The sequence below is a fragment of the Tauraco erythrolophus genome, chromosome 24 (assembly GCF_009769465.1).
Source record: "Tauraco erythrolophus isolate bTauEry1 chromosome 24, bTauEry1.pri, whole genome shotgun sequence".
Taxonomy (NCBI): domain Eukaryota; kingdom Metazoa; phylum Chordata; class Aves; order Musophagiformes; family Musophagidae; genus Tauraco; species Tauraco erythrolophus.
In genome coordinates this window covers 1,328,052-1,355,897 of record NC_141488.1, presented here as the reverse complement: position 1 = coordinate 1,355,897, position 27,846 = coordinate 1,328,052, and the positions used below count along the sequence as shown (strand labels likewise).

Genomic DNA, 27,846 nt, shown 5'->3' with positions numbered 1-27,846 from the left:
TACTCCTGTTGCCGTCTGCATGAGGACCGAGGGTGCAGTAGTTTCCCCTCTCCTCCCGAGCCACAGCCTTCCACAGACCGAGCATCTCCTACACGGTCACGAATTTTTGGTCCGAATACTTCTGCAGGGAAGGGTTCCACATCCCCGCCGGGTAGGGCTCCAAAGTGCTCAGGCTGTAGCAGCTTTTCAAAAGCCTTCTGAGTGGCGCAGGAGCGCCCGTCCCGTGCCAGACACGAGATTTATGATCAGTGTTTGGGCACTTCAGAGGGTCCCGTGTCCAGGGGGGCCGGGCAGACAGCAGAGGTGCAGAGCCAGAGGTGGTGAATGCTTGTTGGTGCCTTTATATAACATCTCTCACACTGGGTTTTATGGCTGGCGTATTTTTCCTACCATGACTGCTAGCTTTTACTAAAAGTGACTGAAGAAAATCATGAAAAGAAGCATTAAAAGTTGTAAATAAGCTTTCTCATGTAGGTTACCTGCCGCTATTGAAAGGAAAAGAAACTTTACTCCTTTCACAAGTACGCACGCACAGACATGCTGTTATGAGAGAGGCAATAAGAGGCTACTGTGCACCTTTTGATTGGGATTAAAAAGCAGCCAGTTTTTTTTTTTTTCCTTTAGTATTTCATATTCCTTTAGTATTTTCCTTCTCAGAGTATTGTTCAATGTTGCAACCACTGCATGTAAAGGCTGTGGTTTGTAGCGCTTCTATAGAAAATTAAACTCCTCGTTTCTCTTAGGTTTGGAAAAAGCCTGGTTTTCAAAATGAAACTTCTCGCCACGTTGGATCTGTAAATAACCCTTTAAGCAGAAGCTCAGCCTCGCGTCCTGGACAGCTTCCTCTTACGTCCTCCAGCCTGACTGCCCCACTGTGAACAAAACGGAGTTATATTGACACAATTAATCTTTCATTAGTTAGTCTAGTGTCAAAACATGCTTTTACGAGCTTTCCTAAGGGCTCGTTTGCAGCGCAGCCGTCATTTCGATATTTCCTTGGCAAGGCTCGCCGCGTGCGGGGGCGCTGCCCTGCGACACCGGCTGTTGGGAGCGCTGGGCGCTGCGTGCGTGCCCGGCACGCATCTCCCGAGAGCTCTGGTTTTCAGTAACGTTTGCTTGTAACAAGAATGCAAATGCTTTTTCTTTTTGGTCCAGCCAGTTTTCCTCCAACCAGGAAAAAAAAAAACCAACACAGCGTAAGTTGGACGTTTGTTGCGAACTAATAGCAAAAATATTTCCTGGGTCATTGTCCAATTTCTCATCCTTATTACCCAGAACTGCTGCGAGCAATTTGAATTGCAAGTGGTGAGCTGGGGTTGCAGTGCTGCTTTGCCAGAGTGAATGTTACGGTTTCCATGTGTTTTCCTTCATAATTTCAGCTCTGCCTCCCTTTGTTAGGGAGCACGAGCAGCCCCCCCCTGCACACACACGCCTGGGACGGCTGTAGAGTCAGCACGAAGACTGGCATATGCTCCTCTCGCTTATTTATGCCGCTCCTGCTGCCGTAAATTTGAAGTTTCCACATATTGGAGAAAGACTTGTAGTTTCAGGGGGGTTGAAATGAATTGCTTGCGTTCAGAAGGAGATGTTCTGTGCAACCCAGGGTGAAAGAGCATCTATTTCTCCCCCGCTGTGTGATTAGTTAATGTTGCAGATGACTGTGTGCTCCAGAATGGGGGAATTTCTCATGTCTATTTCTTTGTCCTAGACATCTTCAGTATCTAAAAGCAAGCCAGTCCCAGGATAAGGACGGCAGCAGGTGATATAATGCGGAAACCAGGCCCTCAAAAAGGTGAGCAGTGGTGCTTGGCACAGCCAAAGGTCTGGTAGTGAGCCGGTGCGGACCGAAGGACGGAACGCAGTGCATCGGGGGGCTGGCAGCGGGGCGGGAGCGTGGGGGACGTGCGGGTTGCACGCTCAAAACGGAGTCGTTCGTATCTCTGGCAGCATGCAGAGAAGGTTTCACCAATCCGCCCCCAAGACGGACAGAGGAAGAGTCCCTCACTGGTGCACCCCTGCAGCTCGTGGGGCACAGTGTCAGGCGGCGAGGGTGCTCTGCGGAGCCCGCGGCACACGCCATCTGCCAGTGCTCCCAGTGTGAGGCAAACTGCTTCTCCGCTGGCACAAGCCTCCCCCTTCTAATGAGGCGTGAAACCAAAGACCAGCCTACCTTGTGGAGATGAGATCTGTTAGGGACACTTACCCGAGTCGCTCGTCCCGTTACACGCCGCGGCAGCCGCGGTGCTCCGGGCGGCCAGCACGCGTGCTACCCGCATCCTGCTTGTCCCAGCTAAAAGGGGGAAGTCAGGCAGGCTGCCTGCAGCTGAGCTGCTCGGACTTCTTGTCCTGAACAAAATATTGATTTCCTTTAGTGTTGTGCCATGCATGTGCGTTCGACTGGAGTGATCTCATCACACGCGCTTCGGAGGATGGGGAAGGGGGACGCGTAGAGGATGGAACATCCTCCGCAGTTCTTTGTTCACAGCTGCTGCACGCTCACCAGGTTTATTGCGGGAGGCTTCTATGCTCGTTTCTCTCCTCCCTTTATTTTTTTTAAACGTCTCCTTTGCTTCTCTGGTGGCTCATCTTACAGAAGCATTATCCTCTTCCTAACGCTGCTTGTCCTTTAATGAAGTGAAAATAAATGAAGGAAGCAGGGAATGGGGAGAGCCTGCTGCGAGGCAGCTGGAGGGCTTGGTAATAAAAGAGGCAGGTTGATTAGTCAGCAGTGTGGCTGCGGACCGGGCTGGCTAAATTTAGCCTCTTGCACAGCTTGTCCTCCTGCCTGGTGTTTGCAGGGCATCTCCAGCCAGCGTGGCTGCGTGACCTGTGCTGTGAACGCCGTGCCATAGGTTGCAGGAGCAACACCTGCATCGCGCACATGTGGATTTCTGTCCTACTTACCTGCTTTTTTAATAATGCATTGAACTTCTCCTTTTTCTTTATTTGCCTGCAGATATTCTTGTGTGTCTTTCCCTCTCTGCTGCTTTTGCAGCCTGCTTAATGAGGATTTTTGCATGTTAAAGGTTAACAACAAAATGTAACTTCACCTGCGGAGCGTGGCGAGAGGCTACCTCGAGCGCACGGATGCTGTTAGAGAGCTGTCCTGCAGCACTGAGAGGAGCGTTACCCATCTTGGGAGCTTTTTTGCTTCTGACTTAAATACTGTGTGTCCTTTATTGTTGCTTTCTTAAGGAGATGGCAGAATACTGTCCTTCATGGGAATATATTTAGAGGAACGGTGCCTTTCCAGCTTTTTCGATTCATTTGTGTCCCTCCAAGGAGGTTCTTTGTCTCGTCTATGTCTAGTGATGCTGTGGCTACACTCCCTATATCTCTTGTGTTCATTTAAGGGATAAAAACTACGTGCAGTCCTCCTGTCCGTTGTGTGTGAGGGACATGTCAGGAAGAGAAGATTGCAAAAATAATGGTCTAAAAGCAATTTCAGACATCTTAGGACCCACCAGGCCACTCTGACAGCAGTTCATGCCCTGCCTCTTTCACCTACTTGTCAAGAGATTTCAAAACTCTTCCTGTTGTTTTTTTTTCATTCCTTTCACAAGGACAAGGCATGTTTCGTAGAGCACTACCAAATTATTGTTGGTAATAGCCCTAAAAATGCTTTGTAAAATAAATAAGCTGGACTGCAGCAGCACTCCCAGGGGTGCCTCGGTCCTGGCAGCAGTGGTGGCATGCTGCTCTGGCATCCCTCTGTTGGGCTGGAGATGACTAAGGCAGGGATGGGCATCCCCGCTTCTTGCTCTATCACTTTCCAGAGCTGTCATGGAAACTTTATTTTTTTTGCAATTCTGAGGCCCAAAGCTGCCGTGAGCAAAGACGACTCAGATGAGATGCTCTTCAGAGCTGGTAACTTGCTGCAGTGCGTGGAAAGGGCAGTTGTGCAGACTTTGGGAGAAGTCCTCTCCCCATCACCAGAGGGAGTTACCTGGAGTTGATAAATAAGGAGCAATTCAGGCTCCACTTTTCAGATCCACATGTGCCGTTCTTAGTGGCTTTCGTGTTTGTTCTCTCAAGCCTTGCCACCTCTTCACATAGGTAAAAGGATGGAGCTCTAGCAGGTTGCTGCTTTTTACATTATTGCTTGCTGTTGTGGGAGAAGACTAGTTGGTGAGGACTAGGCAGAGACTCAGATGCAAATCCAAATGCAGGTACCTTTGTCACGTCTTCTCTTGGGCTGTGTGGATGAAGGGAGCAACGCCCCGTAGATTTAGACAAACCATCCGTGTTACCTGGGGTCGTGGCAGGGAGGTCACTCCTCCCTGAGGTGCCTGTAAAGGAGGTGACATGAGCAGATGATGTTAAACAGTGTTAGCTGGCTTCATTCACTGACACAAGTGCTTTATTTCTTGTCTCAGCCATAGACTGGAAAGATGGTAAAAAGCACAAGTATGGCCGTCCGTCAGAGTCTCCATCCCAGTACCAAGGTAAGAGCTCCCTTCTCCCTTCTCCCTTGATTTCCTTTTCTTTTTCCCTAAAAGCTTTTTGAATTGCTTGGATGTGGGAAACTGCAGCATGCCAAATTAGTTTACAGATAAAACTGCTTTTGGACAGTCCTTGTGTGGTTAATTCTGACCGCAGTCAAAAATGTCTGAGAAGACACCAGGGTAAGCACACAGCTGAGCCAGCTCCTTTTTAAGTCAGACAGGATCGAGCAAATCTGTTTCTTACAGCCCAACCACAAGTGCCAAGGGGTAACTCTGCCCACGTTTTCACATGTGTCCTGGGTTTAAGGACCCTCTTACTCCTCCATGAGCTCTTCCACATTCACAGCAGTGGCTAGCCCAGGCCTTGTTGCTATGGAGGGGACATGGTGTCCCAATATTAAGGTGATGTCCATACTTCCCACCAAGTACAGAGCAACAGAAACTAAGCCCTTTCCAACAGGAAACACGTTTGCCTTTGTGGAAGGCTCACCTGTGTTTCTTAGAGCCCCCGGGAGAGCTGAAGTGGCTGCTGTGCTTCAGGGGCTTAGTTATCCTGGGCCCTGAGGTGAGACTCGGGGTGGTGGTTCTCAGGCACATTGGGCTGTCAGCCACCATCAGCCCTCACCATTCTCTCTTGGGTTGGGGCATCTCGTCTGTCCTTGTCTATCCTTATACAGAAGTACGGTGGATCACAGTTTGGGAAGGACCTTCTCCAAGGGGAGGGAGTTTATTGCCACCTCTGATAAAGTCCTGGGTCCTCTGTCACCCCACGCTGAGCTCTGCATGACACGGGGCACCATCACAGCTCCCATGGCTTGTGTATGGTCTGCCTTCGGGGTGTTGGGGGCTCCACCATTTCCCCTCTGCTCCACACTCTGCACCATTTGCAGATGTCAGAGGACTGGCTGTAGTTCAGTGGCAGCACCGACCTGACATGAAGCATTCTGTGAAATTCAGAGGCGTGTTTTTCCACCGGTGCTCATGGTAACCCAGCACACCAACCTCTGCACCTCACTGCATCCCGGGGCTTGCTGATGCAGGGAGGAAACGCTGCAGATGTGCTGATGTGCACGTGTCTGCTCGGCAAGCACATGGTGTAGCAGCGGGGATCAGGGATCATCTCCCCGCAAGAAACTCTGAGCAGCTCGTCACTGCCCGAAGCTTGGGTGCACAGGGAGGGAGGTGAAACTGCAGCAGCTTTCTGATGTGCAGCACCCCATAGTCCAGGCTGGGAAAATTTCTCCTCAAAGCTAATACTGAATTGAGATACCTCTGAGAAGAAGCAAAGCAGACAGTGTTGCGATGTTTGAAACGTATTAGTTTTGGCTCGCACGTTCTCGCATTTCTTCCGACCAAGACCATGAGTAAGCGGGATCGTGTTGTCGCTGTAGCTGTTACCAGTGCAGAATGTGCAGCCGGATTGATGGCTGAGCAAAGTCCCTGGAAACTGTAATGGGTAGGATGTGCAGGAGCTCTTCCATCACGGTGGGAGAGCTGACCCCTTGGGAAGCTGCGCCCAGACGTCGGGGGAAGGCCACCGTCGCCTTTGGATCTGCGAGCAGAGACGATGCTCTGCTAATTTTCATACTGAGTTGGCTCAAACTGTGCTGCTTTCATGTGCTGCCTTGATGCTCGTTAGCAGACACACATATGGGCTGCAGACTTTAATGGGATGCCTTGATCTGGGTAGAGCACGTTCTCCTTCACAGATGTGACCTGAAACGCACATGTATCGTTTCAGTTGGATTGATGACCCCTCGGGAGCTGAAATGCTAATGGAGCCCAAACCAGACTTCGGTTAAAGACATAAACAGAAACTCTGTCTTCATTTAAATTCTGGGCAAAAGATCAACATTAAATGCAACATGATGAGAATCCAAACACAAGCGTGCAGAGTTGCATTGTTCACAACTACTGTAGTTTGACCCCTTGGGTGTGTGGAGTGTTTTGTTTGTAGTAAATATTTTTGAAGGTTAAGACATCAGAGCCTGAATCTGACACTCTGCCTGCAAGTAATATCTCCCTTTGGCACAAGCACACAGTAAGGAGCTTTCCAAAGGCAAGTGAAAGTGATAGACAGTCACCCTTAGTAGGCATTTTCACAGCCGAGTTACAGGGACTCGTATAGGTTTACAGTCCTTGGCTTTTGTTTAGCTCACAGATGTAATTACAAAATCGTGGTGTTTCTCGTTAAATGTCCTCTTGTTTCTTCCTGTAAAGAAGATCTGATTTATGCTACATGAAGGGACGTGGTCCCTGCAAACGGTGATCCCTCCAGTCTGCGGGAGGATGGTGTGCTCTGCAAGGGGCCGGGGGGGTGAAGGAGAAAGCAGAGCCTAAGCGAAATAGAGGGTGATTTTAGGGCTGGTAGAACATTTTGCATGTTGCACTAGATGCTGGGGGCAGCAGTGGGGTGAGTGTTTCCATTTGCTTTTCAGGGTGAGAGAGGATTTCGGTCCTACAGTCAGCTCTGTCCTTGGACACTCCTGCTCCGTCACCAGTGAAAGGGACACTTTAGGATCAGCTGAAGTGCTGGTTTTTCATGAAGCAAAGTGATTCACTGGGAATCAGAGAAAAGCTACCAGAGTTTTTTGACCAACACTCAGAAAACATTCCCCAGTGTTACCTGCCCAGGCCAGATAAGAAACAAGCATCTCTAGACTAAAACATCCTCTCCCTCTACAGCAAGGCATCCAATTTATTAATATGAGTAAGAATATTGAGAGAATAGAAAATACAGGATAGTTGGTCTGTGCTAATGAGAAAACCTAGCAAGGTATTGCCAATGTTTCCCTCTGGCTGTATAACGTTCGTACACAGTGAGCCTGGAAAAGGGCATCAGGCGGCACCCGGCAGCTTTGGCGTCCTGGCCGACGGCACGCTGGGTGCTGGAGGCTCCGGAGCAGATGGGTTTGGAGCTGAGCATTGGAAGTGAGTTGGGGATCAGTATGGCAAAGGGGGGTTTGGGCACGGTCCGGAGGAGCTGAGGTCGAGAGGTCCAAGTGTGATGTATCTGTCTTCAACTCTTCCTCAAGGACCGAGGTTGGGGCTTGTCCTCCGCACCCTGGTTAAAAAAGCCTCAAGTGCCTCCTGCTTCTTTCTGGTTTATTGGCAGCTCTCGCTTTGTTGTGAAAAAAAAAAAACAAAACACAACCAAAACCAACTTTTGTGTTCTGTCCATTTTCGTCTGATTCTTCCTGCAATTTTTTGATTGAAGCTGATCGTATTTGGTTAAGTTTTAAGCGTACTTGAAATTCCTCTTTGGAAAACATTGTTCTGTGAGCTAAATACTACCACTGAATTCATCGAAAACCATTCCCACGTTCTGTGCAGGGCTTCCTCTTGTGCTAAGGCAACGATTTCAGCACGCAGTTTCTGTCCTGGTTTGAGTGTAATCCTGAAAAAGAAGTGCAGCCGTTAATGTTCTGCCATTTCATGGGAGGAAGTGGCCGACAGTGGCCAGAGGAGGAAGGCAGGCTCAGCTCTGCGGCGTCGGCTCTGTCTTTTCTTAGAGTGTAGAGAATCGTTCTGCTGCTCCTGCTTTTCTTTGCAAAATGAGTCGTAAGTAGCTGCAGTTCTAGCATCGTGTGTGTGACTTCATATGGTGGTTGGGTCCCAACAGGCTCTAGAATTCATCTCAAATAAGTTCCATGTCCAAACACTGTTTTTAGAGGCACGCAGCTGTCTCAGAAATTTGTGCTCCTGCTGGGGTTGTGCAGCATCGATCTTGGCTGCAGTGTGAGCTGCTGCAGGGAGCAGAACGGCCTCACTGGGTTCGGAGGGAGTGAAAAGTGGAAGGATTAAAACCATGACTACTTTTAATAGCGAGGGATCGAAACCAGCTGAGGGGAGGGGAGCTTTCTTTTAAAAATAAAATCGTCAAGCACAGCTGATCCTTTTCAAGAAGACGCTTGCTCAGGCCCTGGGGCTGAGGCTTGCACTCCTCACCCCGGTGCTGTCACCACGGGCATCCTCTGAGCTCCATGGACAAGGGCCTCTGAAGGGCCACCCCAGCCTGAGATGAGGCCAGATCAGCAACCAGAGTTATGAGGTGCAATGCAGCAAGGCATTTCCATGCCAGGAGTTGCCAGGGTTTGCTTTGGCTGAGTGTTTATTACCCATTATTCGTACAAGAGTTTCATTGGAGTAACAGAGTGTAAAAGAATCATGCAAAAGAATTTTGTTCTTAAAGCAAAAGAGTTTTGTTCTTGTGAGAGCATCATTGCAGTGAGTCACTGAATTTCTTCCTTCACACCGGTGTGATAATCTTGGCTGAAGAGAAAACGCATGGTGATGGATGGAAAGGTGTATTTGGAGGAATGGAGAGCTGCTGTCAGAGTCTGTAAACAGACGTGTATTCAGCCAGTGTGGCCAGGAAACTATTTTTTCTGTACGTTTCCACTGTACTTAACAGTGTGCTAGTCATCTGCATGGGAGGTGGCAAGAAAGCAGAGTTTCTTTATTTATTTGAAGCTAGAAGATTATCAAGCCCTTAAGGCTTCTCTGTGCCCATGACGCAGAACTGAAGTAACGTGTGCTGACCTTGATGCCTGAATTTTTGGAGGTGCTGCACTGCAGCAGCTAAAATGGCTTTTAATGTAGCTTTTGTTTTGAAAATAGACTGATTAAAAACTTGACGTGAACAGGGGAAGCGGTAGCTGGGTCTTTAATGGTGCTGCCACCAGTGCTCTGGAAATGGCTTGGAAACAGCAGCCTCCCGGGAGCCGTTCAGATGAATACAAGCTAATGTCATGCTGGAAGGATCCTTTCCCAGCTGCTCAGTTTAAATGGCAGAAGTCATGATTTGCTCGGATCACGAGAGCTTTTAATTCCTCATTTAATAACAGGTTTCCCTTGATGGCATTCTGCTTTTACCCTTCCTGCTGTACATGGGAAAGGTGCTGGCGAAGATAAATGCGCATCCCTCAGCAGCAGCACTCAGTGGAAGGGGCTTTGGTGTTGGATGTGAGCCAGTCTGCTTCCATCCTGCCCAAGCTACGGACTCTGTCTGCTCCAGGAAATTAATTGGTGACCTGTCTGCTGATTGCTGGGGACGGGCTGATACCTGCTCTGAGCTGCTGGCTCGTGGGGCAGGCTGTGTGTGTGCTGCACTGGGGCAACGGGGAAGTCACCCCAGTGCAAAGTTTCCTGCTGCTTTGGGCTGCTCTTAGCCCTCAGTGACTGTTCTTAATCCCCAGACTGTGTTTAACGAGTGATTTCCAAGGGGCAGTTGTCTGGAAGACGCCTCAGATTCCCATCCATGCTGTGTATTTTATATGAAGTTGGAGGTTGTTATCCTCACTTTTTGCAGAACCTCCTCGGCAGCGCAGACGCAGTAAGATGCCGTAGGCAGCACCATGCTTTGTTCTGCCTGTCAGCTGCAGTTGTAAATCTTCTGTGGTTGAAAACATCAGAGAATCTTGATGAAAACATGTTGCCTGTGAGCACCTCCTCTGTGAGAAGTGGAGAACTGCCAGTGTTAGGAGTCCAGCCATCTCTTTTTCTGAGATTTTTGCTTGTCAGTTCCTATTTGAATCCTTTTCTTTTCTCTTCTCAGGTCACTTCACCTGGGAGAAATACTTGAAAGAGACATGTGCCATCCCAGCTCCTGCCCATTGCTTCAAGCAGGTAAGAGGGTGAATGAAAAGAAGAAAGGCCAAGGGCGATGGTACCTTGGTGACCCAGCAGTTCTGTGCCTCGAGTAGGCCCCTTTTTTGGCAAGGAAGATGCTTAAGGATATCAGAGACTTAATAGAAATCTAAGTTTCACAGAATCATAGAATCATAGAATGGCATAGGCTGGAAGGGACCTTAGAGATCATCTAATCCAACCTCCCTGTCATGGGCAGGGACGCCTCTCAACTAGACCAGGCTACTCAAGGCTCCATCCAACCTGGCCTTGAACACCTCCAGGTGTTCAAGGTGTGGGGCATCCACAACCTCTCTGGGCAATCTATTCCAAAGTCTCACCACCCTCATACTGAAAGCTTGCTGAAGCAAAGATTAAAAAGATATGTTCAGGCACTGCGAATGGTAGAGTAGTGCAGAAGACTTAACACTCAGATGTGCATGGATGGGAACACGAGAATGTTTTTTCTCTCTGCTGAGTCTTGGAGAAAATGTTCTGAGTAGGGTATGATCCAGGTTTTGGTGAATCCTGCCCATCAAGATTTTCATTAGAGTTCACCAGATCTTTGTGAATGAGTAGCACCCCACCAGCATCCCTACTTGAGCACAGGGATGATAGTGTTGAGTGCAGAGGAGTGAATTGGCATGGCACCCCTGGGTCTGGACAGAGGGGCAGCAGCGCAGAGGAGTATCTGTCTGGGTTGGGTGGCTGATTCTTCTGAGAGAGGGCTAAGAGAAGACAGTAGGTCTAGTTGTCTAGATGATGCAGTACCGAAAGATAGTGGTCTGGGTCACAGATCTGCCAGAGCTCGCTGAACTTTCTTTGCTGCTCTGTGGTGTCTCCTACCCTGCTGTGCTTGGAGGACGCTGTCAGTCTTCAGTAGAATCAGTTTTGATGCTGTTAGGGCTTAAGCCTTATGACTGAGGTGGTGCATATATTGGAAATCCTGTCTGGAATCACGTCCCTGCTCTTTTCTTTGCAGTCATACACTCCACCTGCAAACGAATTCAAGATCAGTATGAAACTAGAAGCCCAGGACCCCAGGAACACCACCTCCACTTGCATTGCCACAGTGGTGGGTCTGACAGGCGCACGCCTCCGCCTGCGCCTCGATGGCAGCGATAACAAGAATGATTTCTGGCGGCTGGTGGACTCTGCTGAAATCCAGCCCATAGGAAACTGTGAGAAGAATGGAGGGATGCTGCAGCCTCCACTGGGTGAGCTGAAGTTCAACTGTCCAGCAAGTGCCTACGTTATCTGTGGGGAAAACCCGAGGGTTTTTTATATTTCTGTGCTTGAGACAGAGACCCAGGGACTGCCTCTGCCTACCACTGTGGTGTAGAGCAGCCCTGTTAGCTTGAGCTGTTAAACAGATCACAGAATCATAGAATGGTTTGGGTTGGAAGGGACCTTCAAGATCATCCAGTTCCAACCCCCCCTGCCATGGGCAGGGACACGTTCCACTACACCAGGTTGCTCAAAGCCTCATCTAGCCTGGCCTTGAACACCTCCAGGGATGAGGTGTTCACAACTCCTCTGGGCAACCTGTTCCAGATGTATCCCACACCAGGTCTGTATTTCCATGTGGACATCATGGCATGAACAGGAAGATGCTTTAGAGTGTAGATGAAAGAGCTTTTTGCACCTAGGTGAACTGCTTGCAATCTTTGCAGCTCAAGCTCAGGATTAGCATGTGCTGACCATGCTCTCATGCCTTCTGAAATTTTGCCTGCATACCTCAAAGGGAAAAACACATTTTCCACCCATTTGTGTGAAAGAATGCCAGAGCCACTCCATTTCCAGAGGACACACAAGTAAACAATAGGGCACCCCAAGACCTGGTGACCCAGGAGTGTGGGCAGTAGCATTGAAGGCAGAGCAACTGTGATGGCCTTTCCTGGGTGATTGCCTGTACAAGGAGAGAACAAATCCAGGTTCTTTTTTTCTGAGAGACCACACAGTCGCGCAGGCAGTGCTGGCACACGGCTGTAGCAGTGGCTTGATCTCTGGCCATTGCTCATTGCTTTAGGCTTCTGATCCTGCTTGCGAGCGCTGTCATCTCAGAGGTGTGCTTGACATGAAACAGCTGCCATCCGTCAGTGCTTTCCCCTGCGCTCTCCCTCCAGTGCAATACTGGTATCTGGGTGGGGGGGCTTTGCTGGGGATCTGTAAATCTTGATGTAGAGAATAAGCAAGAGAGCAGTTAGGGCTGAGGCGTCTGCTGTATCACTGCTAATCCTGACACTGTGATTTCAAAAGCATTTAAATCTTCATTCGTGCTGTCTAAGTGTATTTGTACCCAAGTGTCTTTGGGGCAATAGCAGGTTAGCTGGAGACCATCTGATGGGGAATCATAATGTCTGAAAAGGTTCCCAGTGATTAAGCCCTGTCTCACATGAAGGGATGCTTGTGATATTTCATCTGTTGGTTTATTTAATTTTGCTTGGCTACAGCTACAGCTTTATGAGTAACCTGGGCAGTCGAACACTTCTTGCTGTCTTGGTGGTTTGTTTTTTTTTTCTCACACCGGCCAAATGATGAGCTGATTAGCTGGTTCATTCCTGATTAAGCAGTGAATGATCAAGATTAACCTGCTTTTGCATTCTGCTGCCCATTATTTTTGAAGTGTCTTCATAAATCTCTCTCTCAATTAGCACATCCCAAATAATGCCATGCCGATGTATAGTGATGCAAGAAATCATCAGTAGGACACCTTGAGTTAGGAATGTTTATACATTTTTTTTTCCTGGAGCACGATTCGTGAGCTTTGGTGGAAGTACAGTCTGAATTGCAATGGGACACTTGGGGCTGACCTTTCTGAAGAAGGAAGAAACATCAGCAGGTGCATGTTTCGAACATCAAACCACACAAAGCTGTGCGCATGCAAGTCTAATTACACCCTTTCCCTTCACAATTGCTACAGACAAAACCCGCTGCAGCTATTAACATTAATGCTGCCATTTTTTATGTTACTTTCATGCCTGCTGCTGCCCATTTGCAGACATCTCTTTGAAACCCTGGTCCCAGGGTGCAGCTCACAGCTCGGGTGCAGCCTGCCCAGGAGGTGTGGGTACCTATCCTGGCTGGCAGAGATGGGTTCCTCCTGTGCCTTGTCTGGGTTTTGCCAGCAGATGGCAATAAGTGGCATCGAGTTGGAGAGGAAAACTCCTTTCTGACTGCCAGAGAAGAGGGTTGGTGGTCTGGAAGAATCTGTGTGCCCAGCTCTGATCTGTATTGCCTGGTTAACACTGGGTCAGACGAGCGGTTCTCTTGCACCCAGCACAAAGATAGGTAACAAAAAGCTAGTTCTGCAGTTGTCCTTTCTACCTGCAGAGTGCAAGGGCCTGGAAAATGTGGCAATGATTTTCTGTGCTTCTTGTAGCATTTTCCATTTGTACACATCTGCTGCTGCTCCACTTCTCTACATAGCTAATTTGCAGAAAAGGTTGTCTTTGCCCCCGCGGGAGCGTAGCTCTCCCGTCCCCAGAGGGCTGTGGCTAGCTTCTTCAGTTTCCAGGCTGCCTGGACAAAGTTGCAGGGCTGGCAGGGTGGCCTGTACTGAGCTGGATGAGTTCTGGCATTTTAGCCCTGGCGAAACTTTGCTGTGTTAATCCTCACGGGATGCTCTCCGTAGACGGAGAGCGGTCCAGTCCCAGGGTTACCTTCAAAACACCGCAGATACAGAAGGTGCAGTGCTGTGTTCAGCCGAGCAGCACAAAGTGCCTGTACAGGAAGATGCACATTTAGCAAAGATGGTATTTTGTCATATCTGGAGACTTTTGTCGGTTGTGGAGTCGTACTTAGTGCCGTAGTCTCAGAGCATGTGAGTTTGCTTTTTTCTTCCCATAAACCCCTTCCTATTATTTCTCTACTTTTTTTCACAGAACATGTTGAGCCAAAAACTGCCATCCTTTCCTGTAATGGTTAAATCTGTTTCCCAGCCAAGTCACAGCCTTTCTGTTTCTTCAAATTAGCTTGCCTGCGGCTCACTCTGAAAGGTGGAGGAGGCCACCCAGAAGCTGAGATTCCCTGTTGAGGAAGAAATTTCATAGCCTGAGCCTGCACTTGCTGATTCATGTCTCCCCTGTAGCAGGATCACTGAAGCTGCCAGCACTAGGGCTGCACAAAGTGCTCTGCCTGGATGGTCAATGTACAGACTTTTGTTATGATAAGCGAATATTGCAGTCAAACATCCATTTCCTGATGTTTCTTTTCAACAACACAATGTTTTGTGTTCAGAGTATCTGGAAAAGGTCAAACTTGACTCTCCAGCGTGAGGAGGAGGGTGGTGTGAGATCACAATGTGTGCCCGCTGCAAAATTCCCATCAGAGCAGACATTAAAGTCTCCATCTCTGCTTCCTTCTCTGCAGGCTTTCGGCTGAATGCCTCCTCTTGGCCCATGTTCCTTCTAAAGACTCTGAATGGAGCAGAGATGGCTCCTGTCCGGATTTTTCACAAGGTATTTTACTGTACTGTTTGTGAAGACATCCTTCTGTCGTGTCCCCCTTTACCGCAGAGCACCAAAATCACAGCTGGCATGTCGTGTGAGATCTGCTGATCCCAGAGGTGGTGAACATTGCACAGCTTTGCCATGGTGCTGGTTTTCTAGGACAGATCCATCCCTCTGCTGCTGTGTCGTAGCAGTGTCGAGATGCAGACAGTCTGCTAAGAAAGTGGCTTGGGCTTCAGTGCCTGGGCTTGAGAGTTTTTCATTTGGGCTGCAGGTGCTACTCAAAGTCAGGAATGCAATTTGTGAAAGTCAGCACCTCTCTGAAACTTTTTTTATGTACCAGTGCTTGCAAGAAGTGCACATACTGCTGCGGCAACACTGCAAGCATGATTTCATAGTTTGTATTCTCACACCCCCAGTGAAGTCAGAGAGAGGCAGAAGCCAGTCCAGAGGAGCATGGGATGGTTGGTGTGGCTTTAGTGTATCTCAAGTATAAAAGACTAGGAAGAGCAAGCCCCAGATAAGGATGGGTGGCGGATCTCTCACATGTCTAGCAAAGCTAAAGGTGGGGGAAGAATGATGGAAAGAGACTGTCATAGCTCTGGTTTTCCTGCTCTGAGATAACAAGGTGAGAGGACCCTACAAAGGCTCTTTTCTTTGGAGCTTTATTTTCTGCCCATGTTGCATGACACATGTCACAGGGTGCAGAGTTCATGTAGCACTGTCTGGATTTGGTCCAGCAGCCGGGTGATGGCAGAGCAGTCAGTAGTGGGCTTCATTGCTTCTTGACTTAAAGGGCACATGGTTGCGTACCTAATTGGGGTTCAGATCCAGCCTAGTAGCTCCCTTCTTCGTCTGCTTGTGGAGGTGAGTTTGCTGATGGAGAGGACAGCCCTAGTCTGGGGAGGCACTGACATTTCCTCTTTGAGCACATTTTCAACTTCTCCTTGTAGGAACCACCATCTCCATCCCAAAACTTCTTCAAGACAGGTATGAAGCTGGAGGCAGTGGACAGGAAGAACCCTCACTTCATCTGCCCGGCCACCATTGGGGAGGTGAGAGGTTCTGAGGTCCTCATAACATTTGATGGCTGGAGAGGTGCCTTCGATTACTGGTGCCGATATGATTCCCGGGACATCTTTCCCGTAGGCTGGTGCTCGCTGACTGGAGATAATCTGCAGCCCCCTGGAACAAAAGGTAAGGCCCACGTTGTTGCTTATCTGTCTTCGTCCTCCACTCAGCTCTCAAGAGAGCTGCAAAAGAGCAGCAAAACAGGCAGAGGCCAGCAGGAAGGACATCTGGGTGCCCTGTCTGGCTTTCCTACTGCTGCTTCATGCATGGTAAAGGTACAGGTGATCATACACCTATTAGCAGTGTAACAGCCTGGCGCCAAGGTGCTAAGGAACAGCCATCTGTAAAGATGGACAGGCTGATGGCTCTCTGGAGGGATGGTGGTGCTGTACAACCTGTCTGAGGTCTGTTCCTCTTCAGGAATTCTCTTGGAGTCTCTCCTGCGTCTCTGGAACACACATTCCTAGGGACTTTTTCGCAGGGGGACTGGGCTATTTGTGGATATAAGAAGGGAATAATGAGAACTATGAGGTTGCAGGACCGCGCCTGTTTGTACCTCTGACTGTTATCTTGCTCTGCCTTACGCTGCAGTCTCTGCTGTGCACATGGAAAAGCAGGTCTGGATGAGGTCATGCCTGCCTTGTTCCTTGAGTCATGATTGTTGGTTAGGAATGGTATTGGGAACTTGCTGCCTTGCAAAGGTCCGAGCGTTGGCTGGTGAGGCCTCCAGATGTGTCTCTAGCTTGCTAGCGTCGCAGTAGTGTTTGAGATCAGGGGAGCTGTCGTTGTCCTCATGCACATCCCTCTGGCATTTGCTGGCTGGCAAGTCCAGCACACGCCTGCCAATGAAATGAGAAGCAGGAGAGCAACTTTCTACTGGAGCTGAAGGATTACTTAGGAGAGGCGTTTCTCTGATGAGACTGTTCCTCTTGAAAATCCTGGGTGAGCTCGTGCTGACCCGTCAGGCTGGTGCTTTCCTCCTGTCCCTTGACGTGAGCTGTTTCCGTCTCCTGTGCCGCAAGGTTGGTGCTGGGGCGGGTTGCCTGAGGTCATCTCGCACGTCCTGTGTGCAAGCCAAGCTGTGGGCTCCCCTCGGCTGGAGATGATTTCTGTTACAGTGGGGAACTGAAAGGCACTGTCACTGTTTATGTTGGATTTCTGCATTTGGCCTTGATGTTCCCAGCCTCTCCTTCGCTTCCTGCTGTTTGTTTGTGTCCTGCTGCCCTGCTGGCTCTGCTGAGCTGCTGGGGACCTCCCGGCCAGTGGCTGACCTCTCCAGCAGTGCCTTGGAGTCAGGGGCTCTTGCCCAGCATCTCCAAAGTGCTTCTCAGGTACTGCATGAGTGGCTAAAGACATGTTTGTGGTGGGTGGGAGCTTTCCTGGAAGTATACTGAGGGTGGAAGGTTTCAGGAGCAAGGTGGAAGCTGCCTTGCTCTCAGGCAGGTTTCTGCTCTCGTTACCGTGTTTTTCAAGTAAAGGAGCAAGAGCAGGCATTGGCAGAGGTTGCATGAGCCATGCAAAAATGCCTTGGAGTCAGGATCAGCCTGTCTGTGGTATTTTACTTTCCTCTCTGTGGCTACCCCCTCCCTTTCCTGCCCCAGACCTTCCAATTTCCCCTTTGTGGGATTACACCAAAAGAAAGGAGCGCTGGGAACTTTCCTCGTCTGTGATTAAATTCCTCCCTTGTTTCTTTACTCCTCAGCCCTGCTTTAAAGGAGGGTTGAGCACAGTCCTCCCGGGACCTGAGAGTGCTGCACTTGGCAGGGTTGGAGGATGCTTCACCGCAGAGGGATCCCCCTTTCCTTCAGCTCCAATAAAGCTTCCCTGTGTGCCAGCCCCGAGCCTGCAGGACCATGTGGTGGAGTCAGGGAGGTTCCCTTTCCTGGTGGGAATTCCCCTTAAATCTGGGAGACCCGGGGAGCCGTGGTGGAGGTCAGTGCTAACTGGGGTTATACTGGGCTCTGCTCGCATATGGGGCTGACCGTTTTGCCCTGAGCCAATGGGTACCAGCAGGGTGAGATGCTTGGGGGACCTAAGAAGTCATGCGAAGAGTTAACTTCATCAAGACTGATGCCTTCCTGGGGCTGATTGAAAAGAGGCCTCCTGAAATGAGCTCATGTTCAAGGGAAGCAGAACTTCAAAGAGGCCAGGCATGTTTGTTTAATGCTGGTAACTTAATTCAGCTCTAATCTGTCCCTTCTGCCAGTTGCCAGCAGAGGTGGAGGAGTGCAGGGCTTCTCCCAGGCACATCCCCTCTCTGACTCTGGGGCCTCCCACTCCCACCGGTGTCTGCTTAGCTGGGGTGGCTGGGCAGGGTGCTGGTGGTGCTGGTGGAGCTGGGGCCTGGCCAGCCACGCCGAGGGGAGCTTTGAAGCGGGCACATGTGTGTGAAGGGAGGGAAGGGAGGTGGAGCAGCGAGGAGGAGCAGCTCTGCACACCAGTTTGGTAATGATGGCGCAGTCAGGGTGTGCTGTCTGTGCGGTGACCCGCTGCGAGAGCTCTGCCATGGCCAGATGGCTGCAGCTCCTGGCTGTCTCCTGGAGCCCCTCTCTCCATGCAGCACAGCTTGGAGCTGGGGGTTCAAATAACCGTGTGCTGCAGGGCAAACGTAGCCCCGGGGGTGCCTGCACACGCCGGCGGTCCCAGTCCTCACTGCTCCACGCCAGTGGTCCTGATCTCTCTGCTCCACATCAGCCTGCGGGCTGGGGCTGGAGGTCGGCTCTGCTGGGCTTACAGAGCAGGGCAAAACGTGGCAGAGCTCGTCCTGTGCATCCTCAGCTGCTCCACGCCAGCTTGGCAGCAGTCGGGGATGGCAGGTCCCCGTGACCATCCCAAAGGGAGCAGAGTTTCTGTGGGAGTGTGGCAAGCTTCCTCTGGCTTCCCACTCGTGCCAGCGGGGCACTCCCGGGGTTGTCTCTTGGCAGGAATCCCCACTCCACTCCTCACACATGGTGTACAGCATCTTATGTGTCTCTTCATGCCTCTTACACCTGTGCTCTTTTACCCTGTAACACATATCCTGGGTTTTAGGAATACAAGGCGAGCTGGACTAGCTATTAAACTACGTGCTGGATGGCACCTTTGGGCTCTGCTCGAAGGGCAGACTGTTAGTGGTAGATTCTGCAGTTGCCTTGCACAGGAGGTGCTCACGACTTGTGGATTTATAGAATCATAGAATCACAGAATGGTTTGGGTTGGAAGGGACCTCAAAGATCATCTAGTTCCAACCCCCCTGCCATGGGCAGGGACACCTTCCACTACACCAGGTTGCCCAAAGCCCCATCCAGTCTGGCCTTGAACACCTCCAGGGATGGGGCAGCCGCAACTTCTCTGGGCAACCTGTTCCAGTACCTCACCACCCTCATTTACTTCAGAGTTGTAGAAATTAACTTTTTTTGACTGTTGAGCTGGTTTGTTTGGGGTTTTTTTTGAGCTGTTTGCACGTCCGTTCTTACTGAGTCAAGCAGTCATCCTGGAGGAATATTGATTGAGAAACACTAATCTGTCAGAGTGCATCGACAGAAAAGAGCTGAATTAGGGTTACATGGGACATCAAACTCAAACTTACTGCAAAGGTTTTGCACTTTGCTGTTGCATGGTGGGGTCAGAGTTTCAGAATTAGGGCAAAACAGAGGAGAATGGTGTTTCCCTGTTTTTAGCACACAAAAGCGAGGCCAAAATACACTGCGTGCACATTACTAATGACGTGGATTTTTTCAACAGAAGACCCTGAAGGTGTGTTGAGTAGGGAAGGAATTACCCACGTCTGCCATGCTTTCCCGTTTGAGTCGTAGTGACTCAGCTGACGTTGCAGTAGATGCAGTGCAGGAGGCAGCTGATGTTTCTCAAGCTGAGAGCTTCAAGGTTGAGATTAAGGTGTGAAGCACACAAGCAGTGTACGAGTCTGTCCACTGTTACGTGGAAGTGTAAACTGGGAGGAAAGCAGAGATTGAAGGAGTAAAATAAGTAGAGCAGCTGTGTGGGTTAGCCCCAGGGAGCAGCCACTGAGCCCCCACCAGCTGCTCAGTCACCCCCAGCAGAATGGGGCAGAGCATTGGGAGGGTCAAGGCACGAGAACTGGTGGGTTCAGACACAGCTTACTGGGTGAAGCAAAAGCTGCACGTGGCGAGGCAGAGCCGGGCGTTCGTTCACCGCTTGCCGTCGCAGGCAGGCGTTCGGCCATCCCCGGGGCAGCAGGGCTGCATCCCGCGTACCGGTGACTTGGGAAGGCAAACACCAGAGCTCCGGTTGTCCCCCCTTCCTTCTCCCGTGCCCCAGCTCTCTCGCCGAGCACGGCATTGTATGGTATGGAACAGGCCTTTGGGCAGCTGGGGTCAGCTGTGCCCCCTCCCAGCGCCCTGTGCACCCCCAGCCCGCTCGCCGGCGGGGCGGCGCGAGGCACAGGGAAGACCTGGCACTGTGCAGGGCCGGCTCAGCAACAGCTAAATCATGGGGGTGTCAGCAGCACTGTTCTGGTCACAGATCCAAAACACTGCACCGTACGAGCCATTGTTAAAGAAAGTTAACTCTATCCCAGCCAAACCAGTACAGTACTTTTCAAAAACTTTTTTGTATGCATTTTACTTTTTCTAGACTTCCTACTCCTTGGGGAGTGTGTGGGCAACTCAAGTTTTCATGGCTCTTAAACAGGACAGAAACAATCCTGCTCTCAGGTCGCTGCCATAAGTGGAGCAAGGATTTGGAAAACTACTTTGGAGAGTCCCTCTCCATTATAAGCAGTACAGAAAATCAATATTTAGGTTCAACCTAAAGAATGAGGGTTGTTGCTCAGTTACTTTAAATCATGTCTGGGGAGAAAGAGAGGGAGAGATGCACACAAAAATGGAAGTGCTGCTGCTAAGGTTCAAGGCAAAATGGATTGAAGAGGGAAATACGAGACTGTTATAAAAATCAGTGAGAAGAAAGAGATAAGCAGCTGGTTAATGATTGTAGTTTCCAGGGCCGCCTGCCCTCAGCAGGGAGGTGGGATGAGAGAAATCCCCCATCAGCCAGGACATGGTCTTGTAGAGGGGAGATGTGTCCGCTCCTGTTATCCGTGGGAAACTTGGGGTTCCACAACCCAGCACAGACTGGAGGAAAGTTCAGTTCTTTGTAGTCTGGCAAACCCACGTTGGAAGAGGATCCATGAGAAGTTATTTTCCTTTCTGAAGTGGTTTGTGGGATGGAGAGCTGTGAGCCCCTGGGGTAAGACAAACCAAACCAGGGTCTTCTCAGGTACCTCTGCGAGGTGGCTTCCAGCTCTGAGCTCTTCACCCGAGGAGGTGGGTGCACTGAAGAGTCTGTCTATGCCAGGTAAAGGGACACAGGCTGGGAAAAAGGGACTGAGCAGACAGGATCAGGACTATAACTGCTGATTGTGGGGGCGGGCATCTGGGATATTCTGCAGGATCTGGGTCTTTACACAGGAAAGCATGTAGGACTCTTCTATTTAAAACTTTAAATTTCAGAGAAATGCGTGTGTTTTTCTGAGGTTTATACTACGGTATCAGGAACTTTAGCTGTTATTTGGCTCAAGAAGTGAGAGATGTTTACAGAACCCTCCAGGAGCCCTTTTTAACAGCTGAGCGCTGGTGGCTCTATGCATGATCCCAACAGTACTGCTGCTGGAAGATGCTGTGGCAGGGACAGTCTTCCCTGGCCTCTTGAAAAGCAGCTCATTTTCCAGGTCCTGAGAAATCTGGATTTAATCCATACCTGCACGAGGACCTTCCCCTCACACATGTGCATACACACACCTCTTCCACTGTAGTAGCATCCCTTAATTCTGCTCAACCATGTTTAGTACATCGCTGCTGGAGGGCAGGGAAATACTGTAACCTTAAAAACAAGGATGCAGGGGCACACGCAGCCCGCAGCAACTTGCCCACAGTCACAAGTATAGCTGCCAAAGTCTGTGACTCAGAAGATCCTGCGCCATTCCTCCATTTAAGTGGTGCCTCTGGCTGATGCTGGGTTTCTCCAGAGTTCCCTGGTGGGTTCATTACACCCTTTTCCACCCTTCTGGATGCTCCGTAGCAGAGCGAGGGGTGACGAGGTGCTGGGTGTGGGAGAGGGGCAGCAGTGAAAGCGTTAAGGCTGGGCGGGCAGAGCTGGAAGCGGCTCCAGTGCTGGAATTTGGAGGAGTGGAGTTGCTGCCTTGGCACCAGCCCAGCTGGCGGAGAGGCCCCGAGCCCAGCCGGGTCGGGGAGAGCTACTGCGGAGCACGGCGGAGCGTGTCCTGCTGGCCGTGCCGAGGCCGATGGGGAGCTGCAGTGAGTGTGCAGGAGACCCTGGTGCTCAGCGTGGCTGAACAGCAAGTGCTCCCCTTGGCCGCCTGCGCCCAGGTCCACCGCGAGCTCCCGGCACGCCGCTCCCCCTCCCTGGGCTTGGCTGCCTGCAGAGGGTTTCTCCCTGCTTGCAAAGCAAGCCAAAGTTAATAGTTTTAGATAGTTACCATGGGGATATGGGGAAGTGGAGCTCACATCCGCTCCCGGACTCGCCATCTGGTGCGTGCGTTACACAGCCCGGCTGTAGCGCCGAAGAGACCGGAGCGTGCCGGCACGGCCTGGCCTGCCCGTGCGTGGGTGCTGCACCGGGAGCGATAACTCCGGGAGGTGACAGAAAGGCACAAAATGCTGACCCTGGATAGAAAGTTCGTGAAGTTCTTCATCTCTCGCCACTGTTGCTGCCATGTGATTTATTGGTTAACTGCTTGGTGTCTTCGAATGAAGATGGTGATCGGTTGCTAGATTTTCTGCCCATGGGTGAAGGTAATGTGTATTTTATGACTTTATTTTTGATGTTGCTTGGTTTCTGTTCCTCCTTTGGGGCGAGAACACAGTGGTGGGTGGAGGAGCTTCATCAGGAGTAGCTGAGAGGGTGACACTCAGGTGAGCTCCTGTGCTTTACTGCTTGGAAGAGATGGAAAAATATTAATTCTTGTCACTTCAAGACTGAGCTGGGATTTGGAGGTCATATATCAAGCTGGGTGACATTTATTTGTGTCGGAGTGGCTGGGTTTGAGACCACACAGGTAGAGCTTATGTACCACCAGCGGGAGAAGGTTACACAAAGAAGTTCATCATTTTCTCTTTTATCCACAAGTCTAATGCACGTGCAACCGTGGTACCTCGGTGCTGCTGCCTTTGAGACCACTATCGGAAGATCCCAAGTAAAACTCTTGAGCTGTTTGGAGCACGGAGCCGAGGTGCTTAGCAGCAATCCTGGCTCGGCTTAGATGTGTGTCCTGGAATACGCGTTGGCTTTGGAGGTCTGGGGGCCTGGGTGAGAGCAGCACTGCAGGAGAGCGTGCTGCTCCCCCGACCCGCTTTGGATGCTGACAGTGCCTGTGGTTCAGCAAACAGCACATCAGTGGCACAGCAGGAACCATGGATCTGGCGTGTCGGAGCCCTGATGTTACTGTGTAATGTCTTGGGGCTGGCAAGAGCCTCTGAGAAGAGGAGCTGACCTGGAAGGGCAGAGTTTCCACTGTCCCCAGCCTGTCCTTAATACCGGTGTCTCGACCTTCCTCCTAACTTGACTTTTCCTCATGTGCTTTATTCTAAAATATTCCATAACCCAGAGAGCCTGGGTTGTATTGAGGATGTTTCCTGCCCTTTTCCATCCTGCTTCCTGGCCCAAATCAGAGTTTTAAAATCTCAGGACGTTACTGAGTCTTTGCAGGACGTTTCTACAGGAGCATCGCTGTTGAAACCTTCCTCTCTTTGGGTGAATAGCACTGGGGTTGCTGCTTCATTTCTGCAAGATCTCTGACCAGTATCAAGGTTCTGCTGATGGGACGTGGTGCAGGGCTGTGCGTGAGCTTGTGTGGGCTGAAGGTGTGAGTGCTTTTACGATAGAATTGGCCAAACTCAAGGAAGAACACTGGTCCAGTGCTTCCATTTCTCGGGGTCTCAAAGTGTCTGACTCAGGATGTCCTGAGCTGCTGGTTACAAGCAGGGCTGGTGACTCTGCCTAACCATCCTCTGCTGCCAGGTTTGGAAGCAGAGTTAAATGAGCCTGAAGTGTTCCCAGTGTGACAGCTGATATCTTTAGGAGAGCCACAGGGAGAGCACAGTGTCCCATCTAGATGAACTGTTTTAAACAGTAGTAAGAAGCTTCACATCGAGGATTTATAGCTCCACGCCAAGTTTCTGCTTGTCACCAGCACACATATGCCAGCCCTTTGTGGCAGGAGCTTGGTGCCTGGTAGGGATGCTGCTTCTGATGCAGGCAAGTGTCGGAGGAACCAGAATCATCGACCAGGCTCTTCTCACAAAGGTCTGTAAAGTCTGCGTACGGTTAACGGGGTGGTCATGGTTGGAGCAGTGTAGGCACATATGGGAGAAATGGGCCCATTTTGGTGGGATTTTTCACAGTGGCTGCATGGGAACAAGAACATTATGTCATATTCTCATGACCTACTAGGTAGTTTCTTTGTTTTTCTGTTTCCTTCCCGTTTTTTGGAGAGGAGAAGTCAATGCTGTTGAGCCCAGCTCCAACTCTGGCTTCGGTGAACAAGCATGTGTTGCAACAGCGTGCATTTTTATTGAATCTAGGAACTTCGTACTGACTACACAGCCCCACTTGTTACAAAGATGGGACCTTTTGCAGCTTGTCACAGTTCTCTTGATCTTTGGTATTTTTATAACTTCTGAACAGCTTTAAAAAAGAACAAAAGGTGGAATAAACCGCACCCACCTAGCCGTCTCCTTGATCTTTGTGCACTGGTATATTGAAGGTGTTCTGCTAATATTTAACCAGGAAGCCAAGACTAAAAGAAGAGCTTCAGAGGAGATCAGAACAAGCAGAAACCCCAGGAACAGTGCTGAATAGCCTGAATATGGCAAAAGTACAGAAACATTTTGATTCTCAACATGGGGCTTTGGAAACCCACTGACTGTTAACTCCCAGGGGCAGAAGACATGATCAGTCAGTAGATTGACTGTGGTGGCCTCTTATGCCACATATTTTAACTGAACATGTGTCCTTGAGCTAGCTGGTTATAAATAGCAGTATAGCCATGCTGTTGCAAACTTCCTGCGGGCTGTAAATTGGTGTAGAAACTGGTGACCTCTGTCCTGCTGCACATGTAGCTCAGGTTGACTTGGGCGTGCTTGCACAAGCTGAAGTCTTACCCAGTCTGCAGGTTGGTTGCTTCCTAAGACCACGGCTCTGAGATTTTCTTGAGGACTGCTGTGTGGACCAGGCATGTGTCAGTCACCCCTGGTGCTTTTTGGCAGCCCTCTGTCGGTCCATGCTCTGCTGATGGCCTCTCCTGAAGCGATAAGCCTGGAAGAGCTGCAGGACGATGGTTTTCCTGAAGTGTAGAAATCAGTCTGTTTATGTTGTTGGTGTCTGTGTCAGGACCAAAGGTGCCCATTCTTGGTGCCGACGACACCAAGCTGTGCGGTGCCGTGGACTCACTTGAGGGAAGAGATGCCATCCAGAGGGACCTTGATAGGCTTGAGAAATGGGCCAGTGCAAACTGCATGAGCTTCAACAAGTCAAAATGCAAGGTCCTTCACCTGGGTTGGGCCAATCCTAGGTACAAATACAAACTGGGCACAGAGTGGGTTGAGAGTAGCCCTGAAGAGAAGGATTTGGGGGTGTTTATAGGTGAGAAGCTCAACATGAGCCGGCAGTGCGCTCATGTGACCCAGAAGGCCAACCGCATCCTGGGATGTATCAAGAGGAGCGTGGTCAGCAGGTCAAGAGAGGTGATTCTCCCCCTTTCCTCTTGTGAGACCCCACCTCGAATACTACATCCAGTTCTGGTGTCCCCACCATAAGAGAGACATAGATTTGTTGGAGTGTGTTCAGAGGAGGGCCACAAAGATGATCCAGGGGCTGGAGCACCTCTGCTACGAGGACAGGTTGCGGGAGCTGGGATTGTTCAGCCTTGAAAAGAGAAGACTTGGGGGGACCTAAGAGCTGCCTTCCAATTCCTGAAGGCAACCTATAGGAAGGCTGGGGAGGGACTTTTTACAAGAGTGTCCACTGATAGGACAGGGGGAAATGGGTTTAAGTTGAAGGAGAACAGACTTAGATTAGATTTTAGGAAGAAATTCTTCAGTACGAGGGTGGTGAGACTTTGGAATAGATTGCCCAGAGAGGCTGTGGATTCCCCCTCCCTGGAGGTGTTCAATGCCAGACTGGACGGAGCCTTGAGTAGCCTGGTCTAGTTGAGAGGCGTCCCTGTCCATGACAGGGAGGGTGGATTAGATGGTCTCTGAGGTCCCTTCCAGCCTGTGCCATTCTATGATTCTGTGTGCCCACGGGCACCGTCATGCAGGCGACGATCTCAGCCTGGCTTTGGGGTAATCAAATTAAGCTTGAGTATTGAAGTTCAGAGTTTGACTTGATTTTGTTCTGACTTTGCCCATAAGTATTGGCATTCCCATTTCTCTTGGAGCTCCCGGATTGCCCCGCTATGTCTTCTTTCACCCGCTAGTGCATCCCCTCAGTCAGGAGCCTGAGTTTCAACTCCGCTGATGGTTTCTCACACTTGAGCTGCCCAGCTCAGTTCTCGTCTCCTTTTCGTAGTTCAGAATTTCTCAGTTTTAATTCGATAGCTGCTTCGCAGCCGATTAAAACAACACACAGTTACAACAGCTTAATTTTTGCAGTGGGCTGGAGAAGATGAGATTGACAGAGGGATTACAGCAAACAAGAACCCAGCTTGTGTTGCAGCCAGTTTATTTGGAGTAAGAGGTAGTGGGATGGGGACAGGAGGAAAGCTGCTGATTTGGGATGTGAAGAGGGTAACTGCAGGCAAATTTGGCATTTGCTTGTCATCTGCATTTGAACCATATGCCCCAGGAGGCTCGTTGTAGCTACGTGTTGTCCGATCTGGTCGCTGGGCTGGGAGCAGGAGCTGTGCTCCAGACAGGCTGGGGGAGCTGGTAGCCCCTGTGCTCTTGACTGCGCCTGCAAAGGAGCGTTTAACGGGCTGTGCACCGCTGGACCCAGAGTTAAGTTGTCTGAGCATTGGAGAAATAAAAAACGATGCTGGCACAAAGAGTGCAAGCCAAGGCCACCAGCTTTGTAAAAATGGGCTGCAAAGATTGCTGGACACTGGCTCGTACAAGCAAGTGTTTCTCCAAGGGTGATGAGGATGCTCTGTATAGAATATAAAAAAAACCAGCACAGCTACACTGTGACTTGTAATTCTGTTGAGGGCTTCCTGTGCAATCCAGATCCGCACACTAAATCCCTTGAACCAGCCCCACTGTCAAAAACTGACATTTTTCTCGGTGGTGTAAATGCCTGTGGCCAGGTCTGTTCCCAGCACGGTCCTTCTGCATCTTTGCTTTGCCTTCTGGGAGCTGGAAGAGGGGATGGCAGGGAAAAGAGGGGCTGAAGAAGCAGGACTGTGCTGCTCCTCCAAGCTCCAGGCATATCATTGGCAGCGTGACACATTTCTGGCTGGTTGTGCAGATGTTCCACAGCAAACATGCTGAGAGGTGAGAGGCTTGTGAGCTTCTATTCGGGGAGAAGCTTGCTTTGCTGCTCCAGTGGTGGCTGACGTGATGCTGTTTATCCAAATGCTAGCCTTTGCAGCATTTTATACAAAAGATGCGTGACTCAGTTTACCCATCCATTGATAATGCTACCCAGTGGATACGAAGCAGTTAATTTCTTTCCCATACGGGGGAGAAATTAAGACCTGGGTTTTGGCACTAAGTAAATCTGTGCACTCAGCACTAAACTGAAAATGACTTTTGCTGAGGACGACGATTTAGACATTCTTGCTCTGCACAGCACTGTCACTGTCTTTGGCTCTGATCCTGAGCCAGTCACTTCTCCCTGTTTATTTTGCCATCAGCAGAACGGGGACTGTGCTGACCCCCAGGGCATTTCCATGAATAACTCCATTGTGTTGCACACCCATAACACTTGTTGTGCCAGGTCTGAAAGGACTTTCCCCCTGCATTGAGGAATATCTGCACACGCATTTTTGTACTCTAAAAAGCATCAATAACTGCTAAGTAGTAATAAGAGTTACTGTCTCTGAAATGGTGCTGGGAACTGGTTAAAGTCTGTAAAAGATATTTTACGTTGTACGCTCAGCAGAAGCCAAAGCGGTATGAAGGAACTCTTAAAAATGCTCAGTCTGATCAAAGAGTTTTCTTAATAGGATCAGTGCAGGGCCAACTTGGAGTGGCTCTTGGCATGTAGTGGGGCGAGGCAAAGCTTAGCCCTGGCTGAAGATATCCCTGGAAAGGCTGGAATTCTGTGGAAATGAGAAT

The 27,846-nt window shown here is 50.1% G+C and overlaps 1 protein-coding gene across 1 annotated transcript in view; it reads left to right on the top strand.

The window, feature by feature from the left end:
- The first annotated feature begins 1,731 nt into the window (after positions 1 to 1,731).
- SCMH1 (Scm polycomb group protein homolog 1) overlaps positions 1,732 to 27,846 on the top strand; it is a 53,091-nt gene continuing 26,976 nt past the window's right edge. Inside the window, exons 1-6 of the mRNA XM_086625929.1 lie at positions 1,732 to 1,792; positions 4,377 to 4,445; positions 10,003 to 10,073; positions 11,056 to 11,290; positions 14,445 to 14,533; positions 15,478 to 15,721. Coding sequence (XP_086482055.1) covers positions 1,768 to 1,792; positions 4,377 to 4,445; positions 10,003 to 10,073; positions 11,056 to 11,290; positions 14,445 to 14,533; positions 15,478 to 15,721 — 733 coding nt within the window. The 5' untranslated portion in view covers positions 1,732 to 1,767. The remainder of the gene's footprint in view (positions 1,793 to 4,376; positions 4,446 to 10,002; positions 10,074 to 11,055; positions 11,291 to 14,444; positions 14,534 to 15,477; positions 15,722 to 27,846) is intronic.